At 40.8% G+C, this 13,094-nt stretch overlaps 1 protein-coding gene across 1 annotated transcript in view; it reads left to right on the top strand.

The window, feature by feature from the left end:
• Positions 1-13,094, top strand: part of LOC115239434 (A disintegrin and metalloproteinase with thrombospondin motifs 7-like) — a 42,051-nt gene that overhangs the window by 25,714 nt on the left and 3,243 nt on the right. Inside the window, exons 4-13 of the mRNA XM_029813951.1 lie at positions 8,467-8,755; positions 9,799-10,118; positions 10,237-10,511; positions 10,703-10,849; positions 10,978-11,128; positions 11,229-11,318; positions 11,465-11,780; positions 12,104-12,231; positions 12,360-12,607; positions 12,877-12,994. Coding sequence (XP_029669811.1) covers positions 8,467-8,755; positions 9,799-10,118; positions 10,237-10,511; positions 10,703-10,849; positions 10,978-11,128; positions 11,229-11,318; positions 11,465-11,780; positions 12,104-12,231; positions 12,360-12,607; positions 12,877-12,994 — 2,082 coding nt within the window. The remainder of the gene's footprint in view (positions 1-8,466; positions 8,756-9,798; positions 10,119-10,236; positions 10,512-10,702; positions 10,850-10,977; positions 11,129-11,228; positions 11,319-11,464; positions 11,781-12,103; positions 12,232-12,359; positions 12,608-12,876; positions 12,995-13,094) is intronic.

The raw sequence follows: 13,094 nt of genomic DNA on the forward strand, positions 1-13,094 counted from the left end.
ATCGACTATATCAATGTTATCTATTCAGAAACATTTTCGGCTAATAAGCAAATATCTCCCGCTCATTGCGCAAAATAAATCGCGACGTGCATGAGATTGCTATTTCACTTCATCAATTCTGCTTTTCCGCGCTTTCCATTTCCGCCAATTCCCAAGTCGTAACCGTATAAAAAAAGAACCATTGAAAATAATTGTTATTGCGAAGCGCAGCGACATAGCCGCTGGCAAGAAATATCGGCTCCTGCCGCGCATTACTCACGATCCGCTGAGACCGAGTTCGAAACAACTCCTTGAAGACTGTCCCGATGAATTATTCTGCGGTTACCCAGAAGCGTCCCAATGGACGAGGAATTGAAATACAAGCGGTATCGCGGAAACATTACAAGCTCAATCTTTAGCGACACTGTTTTCCGCACAAATTTATCAACTGACGCAGCAGTACGATAAATAAATGATAATTGAAAGCTACATCAATTTTTGTGGAGGCTGAATTACTTCATAGAAAAATTATTGCAAAATGAAATATTTCAGCCAATTTTACTTATACGTACGAATGGTGTTCTATCGCCTGCATAGAGATATCCTCCACAATAATGGATCGCCACCCCGTTGCCGTATTTGGCAAGACGGTCACTATATCAGCAACAGTAACAGCTATCGTGTCAATAATTCGTGCGGTGGTAATATATTGCCGTCATATATCTTCTTTACAACCGACACGGATGCAACATGTGCACCGTGAGTATAAACGATCAACGTGACCCCCTCATTATCGGTATCGCGCTTTAATTTATCAGTTTGCTGCATCCTGAAAATATTACATGTACGTATCATTTATCGGATAAATTTGGTAGGATTGAATCGTCGCCTCATCAAATCAAAACAATTTTCTCCCCAATTTTCTCGTTCGTCATTCTAACGGATGGCTATTAATATCGGCAATTAATACATATATGTATGTACCGTCCCGCCGGAGCCGATAGCAATCGGCCACACGTTCAGTTGATTTATCATGAACTCCTCGACTAAAGGCGTTGATGCTCTATACGAAAAAGCAAAATATCGTCGGCGCGAGCAAGTCCGCGGTACGTAGAAGTGAAACTCGAGACACAAAAGGGGACGATATAAATCAATAGGTCAATTAATTCCGCTTTCGCAACAAAGAGCGATTTGTCACCGGGAACCAAGCAAAAAATGAGAATGATCGTTATTGCGGCGCCAATGACAGGCGGCCGGGAGAGATATCGGCTTTCGCGCGGCATTATTCACTATATGTACAATATATGCGACGAGAGGCCCGCCATGCCAAGCGAATACACCACGGCCGCCGGCCGTTTTCTCGCACACGAGTATGTTCTGTGGAATGGAAAATTGAAATACGATTGGAGCCTCGGTAGAAGAAAAAAAAAAGAATCATGGCCGCGAGTCCAACATAATACGCAATACCGTAAACCGCGGCAAATATTTACGACTATTGCTCCTACTATCTGCTCCGGTAGCGAAAGTTTAGAAGGCGTGAATATGGTACCACGCACAAGAGTATGTGCAGGCGATTCGAATCAATGTGCTCGGCAGTAGGGGAACAGGTTCCAGAATCTATGCGCGGCGCGTACGAGCACGTATACACGGTTAACATATAATTACCGGTAATAGATAATCAACGATGAGTTGCTCCTCTCCGTCCAATTAATGCGTATCTATTCCCCCGGATCTAAGCGGGACATGGGTGGTCCTTATTACTTTCGACAATTAGAACTTAATGACGTACTTATACTTTTGTGCCTTTAGTCATGGCGGGGAAAAAATGATAAAATAATTAATATCACGGACATTTTATCGCTCCGGAAGAATATATATTCCGCAATATCCATAGATAACATCTCGTAGACTTAAGAGGCACCCCGTGTAAGGAGTCGGTAAGAAGCTCGATCTCGTGATAAATGATGCAACCGCTTTGTGAACACGCTCCCGAATATATGCGAGATAGACTTTCGGTATAATGGAACTCAACTTCCTTCCAGTATCCTCGGTCAATCGATCGCAGCATCTTTTAAATATAAGATAAAATAGAAAAGAGTTAATATATCGAACCGTGTAAAACATTCATTCAAAGTCGATCGCTTTTTACGATCAATATTTCAATATGCATTAAAACAAAATTATCCGATTTTGTGAATCAATTAAGTATCTCATGATGCCAGTAACCCGAACAGTATGCAAGCTCGCCTAACTCCTCCTAAAATCGCCACGTTTCGCCAAGATACATATGCATCATTAATTGTTGAGGATTATGGGCGATGCAACCGCCGCGCGCGGGCGCTTTTTTTATAGTCGGCATCTTCAATCTGTCCCCCATGGAAAACGAATCAGAACCGGCGCACAAACACACACACGTACATGCGGTAACCATCATTATGCACCACCTACGCGGGAAGTCCGGGACGACTATTCTAATGAAGGTATAAATCATGTTTCTCCGCAGGAAGCATTTATCGTCATCGGAATCATAGTCTTTCTCTCCAACCGAATTCTTTTTCTTATCTCCCGGACGGACATCCGGTTTCATCCTCATACGCCAAAGAACACGACATCTAGTCTCGACTCGGTCGTCTGGAAAATCCGTTACCGTACTTTCTATGATAAACTGTCGGATCGGCATCAGACATGTAACGGAAGACATTATTTCGCATTGCCTAGTTTACCCTGCGCGTTCATAATCCAGGATAATACTATTGAAGCCGACAGAATCACATACCTCGAAGAGCTTAATCCCGTCAAATCATGTGACGCAAAACGCTACGTGTCGCAATAATCACGCAATCACGGCGCGCTATACCCGCATCTTTGTCGCATCCCTCATAAAACAGCAATTGACGTGTACAGCTATTAGCACATCTAAACTGTTACGCAGTGTATCATGTATCCTGTTTGAAATATTCTCACGGGAAAATTATCGTCTTCGTCGTCGTGGAATTTTCACGATACAAAATACAAGCGGGATGGAAAGCATCATAAAAAAAAAAAATCGAAATAAAAACAAGATTCTGTTTCCATGAGAAAACATTTTTCTTTAATCTTGTGATATCCATCTTGGAACAAATTCCAGATATATTGATAGAACGTAAAGTATCGTGTCTCGAGATGGAAGAAGAATTGCTGAGAACAGCGATTGAAAGAATCACCTAAAAGATCTCAAGAGAAGAATCATGTCTCTGCCAGGTATAATCTCGTTGCTGGCTTCGTTTTCTCGATTCAACCTTGCTCGTCTCTCCCGCGGCATTATGGTGTTGTGACAGCGGAACACACCAATGATAGCTTATGTGCCTTTTGCATTCAACCATCGATTGAACGAAGATAACTCGTTGGATAAAAAGTCTGATGTCATTGGCGATCTCTCGTACATGATTGCCGCGCGCATAACTCGTTACATGGTCGTAACGCGGCGACGGCAATTGACATTTACAATAATTTATCGGCGCGTTATTAAATTCCCTGTTGCGGTAGAAGGGCATAATCCCGGTACTAACAAGGTGCATATTAAGCAAGCGCCGCGTATAACCGCGTCGTTTACGCGGAATCGTCTGAATTTCTGGAATCAATGCCAGAGCCCGTATGAAGTGGTGCACTTTCCAGAATTAATTGCTATTTACGAAATAAACTCAAATGCCCGGGATGTGCATTGCAATCGAATAAATTAACGAAATGTCGTGTAATTGAATTGAAATTTCTGTCATAATATTCGGACTCAATCTACATGCATCAGACACGCAACGTTGCATTTAAAAGAAATGTTCGAATCCGCTTGCATGGAATATCGTAATCAACTATTAGCAAATTTTGCATTCACTAATAATGAAAATTTTTAAATCTCAAATGCGAATAAAATGGCAATTATCGGTATCGTAATTGGAGTGTATCATAAAACGAATAAATCTATCGGAGCGCAACGAATTTTCATATTTCCATAAATTGTAAAGCAAAATTTTTGCTGTTACAATATTTGCGTAATACAATAGTTAAAGGAAATTTGTAAACAAGCAAATTTTGCTATTTAAATGATACCGATTGAAAGACACTTTTAACTATATATATTTATAAATTGAAATATGATTTTTTATGTAAAACAATTGCTCTAATTTTTTTATTGTGTATATTTATTCTTGTTAAAATAATATACGAATATTAACTCTATTCTATGCCTCTTATCAGAGATTGTAAAAATTTAATTATTAAATTTTATATGCATTCAAGGAATAAAATCATTGTCAACATTACCACGAATTATAATTAACGGCGCGCTAATCCAGACACCGAGGTCAAGCATTTTCACGGATTTCGATAATTAATTTCCCTCGGCGATCACTGCGGTTAACGGTAGTGCGATAATCAACAGGCCTCCGTAATAGCGGCGGATCGTATCGGCTTCGCCAACCAGGCAATTCTAATCGTCTTTTACGGCTGTCAGCAGCGGTCGGAGTCGCGCGACAAGCGCGGTAGATTATTTACGTGTGCGCAACAATCGCCGACGGGGGAGCCAATGCGTGCTTAGACATAGGTGCAAATATGCATCGTAAAAGCGGGGCCGTAGGCTTCGTCGATCGCTAAACATGAGTGTCGGCGTGTCTCGATGTTGCGACCGCCCATCGCTATTCCCCGTTGGTCGTTCAATAATAATTTATGCGTACACAACGGTAGCGTATGTCCAGGTTGTGGGGTAAGATCGCCTTGACAATAACCGGCAAGCTAAGCAACATAATAAATGACGCCGCGAAATACGTATGACGGGATACATACGTGACCATCGTCACGATCGATGGCAATCCCGCGTGCGATTTTATGCTGATCAAATTCACCTTGTTGGGCCCGTTCGAGACCGCGCGATCGCGGTCGCGTTAAACACGCGTGGACGGAACTTCTCGCGCGCGATAGGTTTTTCTTGATGTGCGCGGTGCGGTTATTATGCACATACCTCCTACCCGCGGATCGGCATTTGTGCAATCGTCACGATCGATTGCGTCGATAGTGCGGGTGTGCGTCGCACGAATAGCGAACTGGCTCGCGGTAATTTATGTCAACCGTTTGCAACGAGTTGCGCGCCCATTAATAATTTAATCCGCTCTCGCGATCCGGTCGCGCGGAGAGTACGTATCCGCGCCGTTGCTTTATAATATTTTACGTAATTATAACGACGCATAATTGATCAGCGTGCTTTATGCAAATCGGAAGCCACTTTCGACAAGCCTGACATACTCGCTCGTTAATTCCATTCCGGGAAACGATTGGCGAATTTATAGGGTTGTTTCACGATTCTTGCGTGTTCGTGGCAATTAGAAAAGACGCAATAGATACGATCGCGGGACGGTTCTCTATTGCAACACACTGTTGCAATATAATTCCTCCTCCGCCGAGGATGCGACTGTAACATAAACTGTCGTAAATTATCGGTCGATATGCGGAATTAATCGAATCCCGCAAATAGACGACGATATATATCGCATATATTCTCCGTTGGCCTGTACAATACGGTTCAATTAAAAGAAATATTCCTATAGTTTCCTGGTAAATGTCATGTTATTATAAAGATATATTTGGTTGTCGAGATTAGAGTTGTATTCAGCTAGGATAGCAAATTTTCTCAGATAGTAATACCAAAGAATATGCAATAGATTGTACAACCGATATTATTTTTATATATATATATGCATTCTAACACGATTCGCGAAAGCATGGCTGATCAATATAGTCGTGTATTAAAGATGGAAACATTTGAACATTATTATCTTATCATTTTTCTGCAGATTACTTTTTAGAGATAAGTGAAATTCTTACTTGTTTTACTTGTTTACCATAGAAGAATTATGAAATATTTTCGATAACTTGAAAAGTACTCTTTGCAGAAGTACCGCTTTAAATTACATAAAACACTCCAAATGCAGAATCCGATATCGGATGGAAGTTGTAGTTATTAAATTAAATCTGCCAATTGACGGATATCGGAGATTTTCTCGACTAAAGAATGAAATATTGCATGGGTGCAACTAACATATGCGCCATAACTCCCAATTATTTTATTTCAGCTGAGAGCACGCGCTTCGATCTATATTCTGTTATATTTATCATTACTTAAGCGTGCACTCTATATTTTTAATAGATAAATCCCGGCAAAGGAATCAATCGCAATTATTAACCCCCTTGTAAATCTTGACGAAATAGATTTCTCTCCAAATACTTTCGTAATAATGAACAATTACAATTATATTGTTAAACGTAATAATAAGGATGGAATATTTAACGTTTGATTATTTTTTTAATTTCCTTGGATTGCAAAAGAGTTAATAAAATCGACAACAAAATGTCCTATCCATCGTCGTCGTCAAAGCCATCGCGATAACAAATCACTCCTTGTATAGGCGATCAAAGTTTGTGAGCATATAAAAAAAAGAAAAGAGAGAGAGAGAGAGAGAGGAAGACGCAAAATAAAACAAAGATAACGTGACAAAGGGAAAGAAGACGAAGAAGAAGCGGAAAAGGCAAGAACGCCGTGAGGCCCCATGTCGAGCCGAGTCACGGCCGGATCTTTTTCGCTTTGAGATCCTTCGACGACGAGGCTCCGCTTCTTCTTCTTCTTCTTCTTCTTCTTCTTCTTCTTCTTCCTCTTCATCGCCTTTGTGAGACTGGCGCCGTGATTTTTCACGGTCTGCGTCGAGGGCTAATCGAAATAGCGAGCGCCACCTCGGCCCGGTTATATTTAGCCCTTTTACCGTCTCTCTCGCTCCGCTTCGCCGATCGTTTTATTTTGCCGGGACACAGGAATATCTCGTGACACCAATTAATATGATATGGCATAAACAATCCAGATTATAAGTATTGATATATATGTTGGTATACGAAATTTTTGATTCGCAATGAAGATTGAATTTTTAATATAATGATTATAATATATATCTGACTGTACCTATTCTCTAAATACGCTTTATTAATAAAATTTCGTTAATAAAAGGAACTATTTCCGCAATAAAAAAAGAATGCTATCATATATTTCTAACATTACCGTATCATGAAATTAAGAAATTTGCTTTTATAAGATAATATCGCGCGTTAGTGTAAAATTTTGTTTAATATTCAATAATACCAATTTGCAATGAATAAAAAAGCAAAGTAAGCGAACTAATTATATATATAAAGAGAAAGAGAGAAGTTTATTTTATATATATTTTTTATAATTATATGAAAACTTTGTATTATTTAAAAAGTTAACCGAGATATGCGAATGTTATCTTGCTCCAACTTTTAACCTTCCCTAATTTCGAAACCGTCTGCTCCTTTTTCTTTTTATATTCGATCACGCGAACCTTCGAAATACTTGTTCCATGACGCTTGGCGCGCCGTCGGAGGTCCGAACTCTAACACCTTTAGAACAAGAAATAGAATAATGCCAAACGATGTTGATCATGCCGCAGATTAGCACGCCCGCAGCTACGCCACGACATTAATCACCCGTGGTCACTGACAAGTCTCGCCGTTTCCTGTCAGATAGCGATTGATGGCTGAAATAATGAGCGGCAAGTTCCAATAAGTTTTACATTAACGTCTCTCTATTCTCGCGATACCGAGCAGTATCGAGCGGTGTCCTTCCCACGTTGGAGCTATGCTTACATTTCATGGGAACTGAGCATAATATATATTCGGCAGCGTTCGCTGATATAAACCAACTCGGTGGAAACTCAATTTCCAAGTGCTTAAGAGAAGAGAAGCATACTTATATAATATTAATATCTAGCTGCTACTTGCGCTGAATACGCATTATCTCCAGTCCAGTAGCGCTTCGCTTTCATATAACTTCGTTTATGATCTCGTATATCGTATCAATATTTTCGCATATCGTCGCCGTTGGGATGATATTCGCGCAAAATTGCGAAGAGAGATACGACCCCGCAAGTCTGTTATTTTTCGTGCCCGTCAATCTTGACTATACCCACACTTAAGATCGTGATTTATTCCATTCTAATTGTAAACGTAAATGTGCACGCTAAAGTAATGATTTTTGACGACGTTTCAAATATATGTATATATATAAAATATGATGTATAAATGTTCCGAAATACGATATTTAGATTTTTGTATGCAATCAGTTTCATGCCGCAATAAACGCTCACGATGATTGACATAATGTAAATTTTCCAAGTACATTCATATAAATTTTCAACACTTAAGCGCGCGCTTTATTATGCAAAAATAATGCTTAATCGCGAAATAACACGCGCGAAAATTTAAAAATACCGAGGCAGCGTACTCGCCGTGAAGAGTTAACAAGTTTTTCAGGATGACATACGTGCCACTTTCAAGCTAAACGGCCCATTCGTATACGGCGTCGCCGGGAGACGTCACGACGAGAATCTCGCCGGTGTACACCGGCTCTCTCTCTCTCTGTGTCTGAGTAACATGAGACCCGGTTTTGTGTTTCAGGCGGGTATGCTGCACGGCGACCACGGCGAGTTCTGGCTGGAACCAGTCGCCGTGTCCCTGGAAGAAAAACGCGGCACGTCGTCGGCCGACGAAATGACGACCGACGATTTAGGCGCCGGTGCTCGCTCGCCGGTCTGTAGAGGCCCGACGGCCCCTGGGGGCCGGCCTCACCTCGTCTTTCGGCGCTCGGCCGAGCAGCAGCAACAGCAGATCGAGATCGGCGCCGGCGGCCGCAGCAGGCGACGGCGCAAAAAGAAAAGGAAACAGGAGAGAAACTGCGGCACCCGCGGTGAGAACAGACACCTTCTTCTTGTTCCTATTTCGACTTTCGCCCGCGCGTCCTACAACCGCGCGCTCCCCCGCACGCTCCCCCGCACGCATCACCATCCTACACCTACCTTGCTCTCTCGCCCTCTCTTGTAATATGTATCGCGTGTATTTATGTGTCTGCACGTATAATGTAATTGGACGCACCGTGGTACGGAACGTGGGCGTGTCATCGACGCCTTGTCTGTTCTTTATTTTTCGCCGACGATAATATCCGAGCAGGAAGAAAGGTAGGGTGGGCGAGAGAAAGAGCATAATCTCGCGCAGGAATATTGAAATATATAGTAGTAATAGAGAGGATTACAATGATCCTCCCTAAACTAATTTCTAGTATCTCTCGTTCGACTACAATAATAGCTTCTACTAGCTTCATAATTTGTTGTAAGATTTCCTGCATATGTGTAACATGTGCGAAAGCATCGATAATCGATTTGTTCATAATTTGAACGATATTGCAAGACAAGTTGATTAACCCGATCTAATTCGCTTGAATCGTACGAATCCCGAAATTACTGGCTCGTATAGTCTTTGGCACAACTTCAAGATACGATCTAGCCACCCGTTTTGACGTTCCCGCATTTCAGCGGATGAAACGTGCACGAGTACGCCGATATAGAGAACTAAGATCGCTCGGTTGATACGTTCCTCTATATAATGAAGCGCGTTGCCCACGAGGGGATAATCCAATTCGTTGCAAACCCATAATTAACTACAATGAGTATTCATTTTGGCAAGCTTGCCGATCTATCGGATGGACCAAATGAAATCTTAATTACAGGCCTACAATCTGCCAATATGCATAAATCAGCCGCGGTGTTAAAGCACTCCACAGTGTGGAAGCTACTATCTATCTCGATCGATTGACAAGGATCGCGCGTATATTTTTGCATATTTTTAGCAACATTTAAGATCGTTGACTCCGCAGCAAATAAACTGACGGTAAAAGCATAGATTAAAAAAAAGAGATTAGCAATTGATTGTGACAGCACGTGAAATATCCGACAGAACCGCGTCGATTGACAGAGACGCGGCTCGAATGGCAAACTCAACCAGGCCTCGTCCAAGTTCAAGGCCGTGGGCGAAGGAAACATCATCAAGCGAAACGATGGCATCGTTCCAAGAGATCGATCAGTACACCGCGTCATGTCGAGGTTCTTGTCGTCGCTGACACGACGATGATGGCTTTTCACCAGGATGGCGATGTGGAAACTTATCTCCTGACAATCATGAATATGGTGTCCGCGCTTTATCTCGATCCTACCATCGGCAATTTCATCAACATCGTAGTGGTCAGAATTATTCTCGTCGAGGAAGAAGAGGCAGAGGTATCTACGTTACGCTTAAAATCGCTTTTACTCGTATTCAACGAGCGCGATAAACGCGCAATGATAGTATCGAGATTACTCGAAAGCGATTATTCGAAATTAACCATTTCTGTCCCAGCAAGGGCTGGACATCGCGATAAACGCGGACAGAACTCTATACAATTTCTGCAAATGGCAGCAGAAATTGAATCCCGGCGATGATTCGCACCCGAATCATCACGACGTGGCAATTCTAGTGACGAGGGAGGACATTTGTTCGCGTGCGAATACCCCTTGCAGCACTTTGGGAGTGGCTCACGTTGCTGGTATGTGCCAACCGGATCGTAGCTGCAGCGTCAACGAGGATAATGGGATCACGTTGGCGCATACAATCACGCACGAATTGGGACATAAGTAAGCAAGAGTGAGAAATTGTATCGATATAAGAACGTCGAATATTTCTTTATATATGAAATATGAAATATTAAATTAAATGTTTTATGTAAAGAATTAAAAATAATTATTTAAAATTTTTAATATAATATGTAACATCTATCTAGGCATGTGTGCGTCAATTTTAAATACATATCGCATATTTTGTTCAGTTTTGGAATGTATCACGACACGGAAAAAATCGGCTGCAGTAAACGTGAAGGCGATACTTTACATGTAATGACGCCAACTTTTGAGGTGGACGCTGTTGGTGTAGCCTGGTCCAGATGCTCTAGGAGAGATATTACAAACTTTTTGGAGTAAATAAAAGATATTTCGATAAAAAATCTAATTAATTTAGGATTCTGCAATCTCTGTATTTTCTACGTAACAAAAACCAAGAAATATAATATATAGGTACATGTATGTGGTTCTCGGAATTTTTCAGTCAAGGAAAAGGCGATTGCTTAGAAGACGAGCCTGCGGGCAATGACTACGCGTATCCGGATTTGCCACCCGGTGCAATGTATAATGCCGAGCATCAATGCAGGCTGCAGTTCGGCGTAAGAGAAGCTTCTGTCTGTTCTCCGTTGCAGGAGGTAAACAAAGATCGTCGATAATAAATTTTGTCGATCTGAATTTAACCGGCTCGATTTAAATAACCACGATTTAAAGATTTATGACCGCTTATGATTCCAGATCTGCTCGAAACTATGGTGCATCGTGGACGGTTCCTGCACTACTATGCTGCATCCGGCAGCTCCGGGAACACATTGTGGGAAACACATGGTAAATTCAAATTCTCTCAATAATGATCTGTCTTCATAAAATATTTTTGCCATTATTTAAATCACTATTGAGATTTATCTAGGTAGGTAAGTTAGCGAATACTATCCAAAATATTAAAATCTTTGAAATATATTTTTACGTCGTAGTGGTGTCAAAATCAGGAATGTGTACCTATTGTCGATCGACCGCGGCAAATCGACGGCGGTTGGGGCGAATGGGGATCATGGAGCGAGTGCTCGAGAACTTGCGGCGCCGGTGTCTCGATAGTCGAGAGGAAATGCGATCATCCGGAACCCGCGCACGGTGGAAAGTTTTGTATAGGCGAGAGACGCCGCTATAAAATCTGCAACACGCAGTCTTGCCCGGAAGGTACGCCGAGTTTCCGCGCAGTTCAGTGCAGCAACTACGACGGCAAAGAATACAAGGGAAAGAATTATACCTGGCTGCCATATTTCGACCAAAGTAAGTAAACTTTTAAGCGTTGTTTGATGCACGAAATTTTTTCCCGCGATCGCATATGTAATTCCAAAATTCGAATTCTACATCTTTACGGTTTTTCAAAATGCACGAGTTGTCAATTAATTATCTATCGACATTATCAGAATGCATGCATATATAAAAATTATATATAAAAACAAAACTGTTTCATATGTAAAATAAAATGTAATTATTCGGATGATTCAATATCTGTTACAAAACGCAAAACGGATTAGAAATATTCAAATCATGTAATGATTCATTACATGATTTATGACGCGAAGTTTGATTTACACCTTCTCATTTAGCGGAGCCTTGCGAGCTTTATTGCACTGATACAGAGGAAAGCGTAATCGTCCCTTGGGGAGAGGCTGCTCTCGATGGTACGCCATGCAACGTTGGTACCAGGGATATGTGCATCGCTGGCATATGCAGGGTCAGTATTCTTTAAAAAAAAAATTGACTTTCAAAAAAATTGTAAATGTTAATATTTTTTCAATTTAAATCTTTTATTTAATACTTAAAAAAAATTTTGAGCATTAAAAAATTAAGATTTTTTTTTAGAAAGTCGGTTGTGATTGGACGGTGGATTCCGATGCTACGGAAGATCGTTGTGGAATTTGTCATGGCGATGGTACTCAATGCGAGACTACCAGCGGCGTTTATGATAAAAATGATGGTCCCGGATACAAGGAAGTCATTGTTATTCCGTCCGGTTCGCGAAATATTAAGATCGAAGAGATCGGTAACAGTAAAAATTATATCGGCATCGGCGTGCCGAATTCTGACAAATATTTCCTAAATGGAAAACGGTGCGTATATAACTCAGATCGTAAAATCCTAAACTGTGCAATAACGTAGGCAACTAATCGCGATATTTAAATATAATTGAGATTGTGCAAAGCTAACGTGACTATAATCTACGCTTTTATCGTATCGCTTGCTTGTCTACATTGTACATATATTTTTATCAGACAATGCAAAAAGAGTTATTACACACTAATCACACTTTGATAAACAAAATTTTCGTAATATTAATATGACTGTAATCTTAAACTCTGATAAAATTCTGATTGGATAGGCAGATCACTTTAGCGGGCGAATACGAAGTCGCCGGGACACCAGCTTTATATGAACGTGATCGAGACAGAGAGAAGATTAGAATTCCAGGACCTATCAAAGAAGACATCGTTGTCTATGTAATATATTATCTTAATAAATAACATACAAATTAATTTTTAATTAGTTTGAAATCAAAAAGATTTTATGTATTTTCATGATTAAAAATTTTCTATGTAT

Source organism: Formica exsecta, unplaced genomic scaffold (genome assembly GCF_003651465.1).
Source record: "Formica exsecta isolate Colony F162 unplaced genomic scaffold, ASM365146v1 scaffold116, whole genome shotgun sequence".
Lineage (NCBI taxonomy): Eukaryota > Metazoa > Arthropoda > Insecta > Hymenoptera > Formicidae > Formica > Formica exsecta.